The sequence below is a fragment of the Buceros rhinoceros genome, unplaced genomic scaffold, assembly GCF_000710305.1.
Source record: "Buceros rhinoceros silvestris isolate BGI_N320 unplaced genomic scaffold, ASM71030v1 scaffold6270, whole genome shotgun sequence".
NCBI classification, from domain to species: Eukaryota; Metazoa; Chordata; class Aves; order Bucerotiformes; family Bucerotidae; genus Buceros; species Buceros rhinoceros.
This window is the reverse complement of record NW_010391228.1, coordinates 1-4,462: the sequence shown is the minus strand read 5'-3', so window position 1 is coordinate 4,462 and position 4,462 is coordinate 1. Positions and strand designations below refer to the sequence as shown.

Sequence of the window (4,462 nt, the reverse complement as noted above, 5' to 3'; positions counted from 1 at the left end):
GGTGGGTTTGTTTTTTTACAGGTTGTGGGGGGGGGGGGGGTCAATATTTTTTTTATTTCTTCCTGTGCACGACTTGGGGTAGGATTAACCTACATGCTAGAAAACTCCAGTTTTGTGGGGATTAAAATCCAAGTCTGAACCAATCCACCTTTTAAGACTGTGGTAAGTTTCTCTAAGATTGGACTGTGTGGACCGTTTTTTTTCCTCATTCTGCAGGAAAAAAAAGCTTTTTACAGAAAAAAAAGGGAAAAATCATATTGCAAGGAAATAATTATAATTTCCTCATTCTCTGGAGATAACGGCTGGTGCGCTTGTCAATTCTTAATGTTTTTACTCCTCATTCTGCAGGAAAAAAAAGCTTTTTACAGAAAAAAAAGGGAAAAATCATATTGCAAGGAAATAATTATAATTTCCTCATTCTCTGGAGATAACGGCTGCTGCACTTGTCATTGCTAATGCTTTGTACTTCTGAGTTTAATCAAAATTTAAAATAATGTTGGACAATTATAGGAACATGCTTCTCATCTCTTTGAAGCTGCAATTGCTCAGTAATTTGCTTTTAGTGGACTTCCCTTCTTTTCAGACTGTTCTAAAATTAGAGTTAATATTTTACATCTTCAGAGTCATTATCTTACCAGTCCCTCTCCCCAAAATAAGGAGGTGCAGATCTGATGGAGACCTAGAAAGCTAATAGGGACACGACATGAACTATTAGCGATTTATCTCTTTTTGGTGAAGTTTCATCTAATGACTCTTTGATACTATTTGAGTTTGTGGAGGTGAGTGTGATCTCAGCTGTGTGCCACAAGCATATCCTGACAGTGAGTAACAGAGAAGTTTTTACTGCAGCAGATCCCACCAGCAGCAATAGGAAAAGCAAATGATGGGGTTTAATCACCTCATCTAAAAAGGCTGCAGTGCTTTCTTAGAGCAGACAGGTTAAGATTACTGCCCATCATCCATTCAAATCAAAGGAAAACTTCCCAGTGATTTCAAGGATGAATCGAACAATTGGTTGAGTACCTTTATGCTTGTTCTCTCACGCTTTTTCCTCTCGTCTACTGACCCCTGGTTGATCTGTCACCAACCTGGCAAAGATTAACGAGATAAATAAGATACGAAGAAATGGGAATTAAAAATTACTCTGGACTGATAACAGAGGTTGGCAAACCTGTCTTTGAAGATCCTGCTGGATGCCGCTGTACTACTGTGGCATTTGAGGATGCTCCGGGTGGGCAGCCTGGTGGGGCAGAGGTTTCGCTGGGTCAGTTTGTTCTGCTTTTCCCAGAGAGTTCCAGTAAAGGTGACAAAAGTTGCCAGTGCTGGTGGCAGTAATGCTCTGATTTCGTTCATGGCTGGATGGTGAAAATGGCCCTTCTTATTCATGGAAGTGTAAAATTTGACTCTGTCTTTTGCTTTCTTGTTCGTCAGTTAGGTTTTTCTGAGCAACTATGTTAGTCAGACAGTGAAAGAGGGAAACTTTTTTTAAGTTTAAGACAAAATAAAGAAGTATGAAACAAAGAGCCCTCAGCCAGAGAAAACAATCTTCTGCCTTTCTCGCCCAAATCATTTGATGTTTGCCTCTAACTTGATGATAATTGTCATATTTTGCTGTTATGCTTCATGTACAGGTTAAATCTCTTCACGAACAACTTGGAAGGTTTAGTTCTTGATCACAGGTACTATGCTGGGGGATGTTCTCCCCATTATATTGTGGACACAAGATTCAGAAAGCCATACAATGTAGAAAGCTACACACCAGAGGTACGTGTCAGATTTGTCTGCAGATAAACACGCATAGATACATTCCAATACATTTAGTGTGCAATACTGATAAAGCTTCATTACTAAATCATTTTACAAAAAATTACAAACTTTGTGAGACCAAATGGGATGAGTCTGAATTTAGCCATACTTCCAGAACATGATCATACCCCACACACTCTGTGAAGTTGGGCGTGTCCCCTTATAATATCCGCGTGTACTGGAATAGATGAAAACGTTCCCTTGGACCTTGTAAAAACTGAACCTAACCTTCCTGGTGCCCTCTGTCCGAGAGAACCCAAAAGCCATCCAGCGGGCATGAGGAGGTTGGTTTTGGACAGATTGGTAGAGTTCCTGGAGAGCCAGGCTGGGAAAGCTGTCATTGCTCAACAGCCTAGGATTCAGCAGCCCACCACGTGCCTTGTGTGAAAGCTTATTTCTGTGGCACATCAAAGCTGTATTTCAAATGTTACCTACTTGACCTTAATGCTCTTGATGACATAGCACAATGTTTTTGAGTGTTGCCCACTAGGAAACCTTTTTCTTTTAGAATTCATACCTTAATTGATGCCTTTGTTTAAGATTTCACCTTCTTTGCATAAGATTAACATATTAAGTAAAAGCCTGAGGTCCTTGCAGTATGGAGGAGATAGGAGCTTTCCTGCTCCCGTAAATTGAGTATTCTTGAAGTACCAGTGTTAATAATAATAGTGCTTTGCAATTATACAAGGCTTTTCATCTTCAAAGTGCAAGCATTAATTCACAAGTATATTTGTACCTGTATTCCTTCCCCCTGCTTCAGGTATACAATGCCTGGGCAGGAAATTAAACATGTTGTTTTTGCTTTCTGTTTAGACCAAAGGCAAATATGAATTTACAATGACTGAATATGACTCCTACTCAGATTATGAAAGCAGTATCCTGAAGGCAAAAGCTTCACAGTCTAGCTTCAGCTTTGGTATAGAAATAAAAGGAGTGTTTGAACTTGGTTACAATTCAAACGACAACAGGTTCAAGAAGTTCATTCAAAGGATGAAAAGATTTTCTTCAACTGTAAGCACTGCTCCACTTAATTCTCTGCTAATGCTTTATCTGTATGAGTGTGTATATCGATTTGATCCTCATCATCAGGTCAGCAGCCATGACTGGGATAAATGAAATCTTTTCTCCCAAATGGATTTTGCAGTTTGCAATGGTCAAGTGTTTACTAAGGTCACACCACTTTCATTTGTGTTTACAGCACTCAGGAGCTTTTCCATTCACTGACCAGCCAGGAACTGGTCTGCCTAACCACCAAAATTAGCCACAATTGAGTGTGGTCTGCCCAGTGTCCTGCTGGGTATCCACACTTGGATGTTTGTGGTGAAGTCTCTTAAAAAGGATGAAACTAAGCAGCCAGTTCAGATGGCCTTCCCTCCATCCAGGGAACTCACAAGTCACAGATGTGACATTCCTAACAGGGTCTCCATGCTGCACCGCAGCCATGGGATGTAGTGCACTTTGCCCTGCCAGCCATTTAAAAGTTCTTGCCAGTGATGCCAAGCCAGTCTGGCACACAATAGGTGAGTGGGTGCAACCGACACAATCACCTCTCCGAGGGAACCTGCATGGGTAGACTTGGGAGCCCAGAGTTCCCCCTCCCCTACAGGTGAGTTACAGTGTCAAATAGAGAAATCTGGGGCAAAAGAAGGGCAAATAGGATCTTCTGCAGTTCCAGGAATTGCTGCGTCTGTATACACAGTCCAGAAACCCGTACGTGGTGTGGACGGCTGTTGTCTGTGCGGTCACTGCAGAATATCACCTCACACGTGAGGGGCCATCCCTCTTGTGGGTGGGTTCATCAAGGCAGGCGCACACAGTGAAGCCAAGCTGTTCAACTGCAGGCAGCCTTGGCAGTAACATAGAAGAACTGCTAGCAGGCCTTCCATTGGTTTAATTATAGACTAAGATGCACCACTTTCCTTTGGCTGGTGTGATGTATCTGCCGAGTACATCCTTCACCAGCTCAGGACACACACAACACAATACGGATGGCACAATCACTCCCAGGCTCCTTTGTGGCAGTTTGGTTGCAGCTGTGGTCTGATGCACACTTTAAGCTGGCTGGAGAGACTTTAATCTGTAACTCCTAGAACTGCTTTATGAGATTCAGTCTGAGGTAGTGTGCACCATCATTTGATTCCTTTTTTCCATTTGTTACTGCTGTAAACAAACCCAGCTCTTGTCAAGGATTTAATGGTATCACTGATCTATGTCTCCCCCCTCAGTGCAAAGCACACTTGGAAATGGCAGAGTATTCCTTGTGGCTATTAAACTTGCATTTGCTTCCTGCAAAGAGGCATTTCCCATGACAAGATCAGAGGTATAGGAGAAGCATTTGCAATAGATATCCATAAAGAAAGCAAACACTAAGTCTTGATTTTATTATTAAGCTACAGATTTCTGTAATGAACCCTCCTGATGTGCTCGTCCTGCTGGCCCAAACAACTAGACACTAATTCCTTTGAACATGATGAAAGACCTTTTCTGTTTCTGACTTTTATGCCAGAAGATGGAGATACAATATTTATCCATATACATGTGTCTACAGAGATGTAAATACGTGTGTTTGTGAGAGTGTTTGTGTTTTCTTCTTCCCTTTGAGTTTTGTTAATGGCATATGCTGTGGAATATAAATATTAATATAATTAATTTTAAT

At 41.4% G+C, this 4,462-nt stretch overlaps 1 protein-coding gene across 1 annotated transcript in view; it reads left to right on the top strand.

The window, feature by feature from the left end:
• LOC104497463 (complement component C8 beta chain-like) overlaps positions 1-2,817 on the top strand; it is a gene marked incomplete at its 3' end in the record, with an annotated part of 7,773 nt that extends 4,956 nt beyond the window's left edge. Inside the window, exons 5-6 of the mRNA XM_010140718.1 lie at positions 1,632-1,764; positions 2,620-2,817. Of these exons, the coding sequence (XP_010139020.1) occupies positions 1,632-1,764; positions 2,620-2,817 (331 nt within the window). The remainder of the gene's footprint in view (positions 1-1,631; positions 1,765-2,619) is intronic.
• Positions 2,818-4,462: the final 1,645 nt, after the last annotated feature.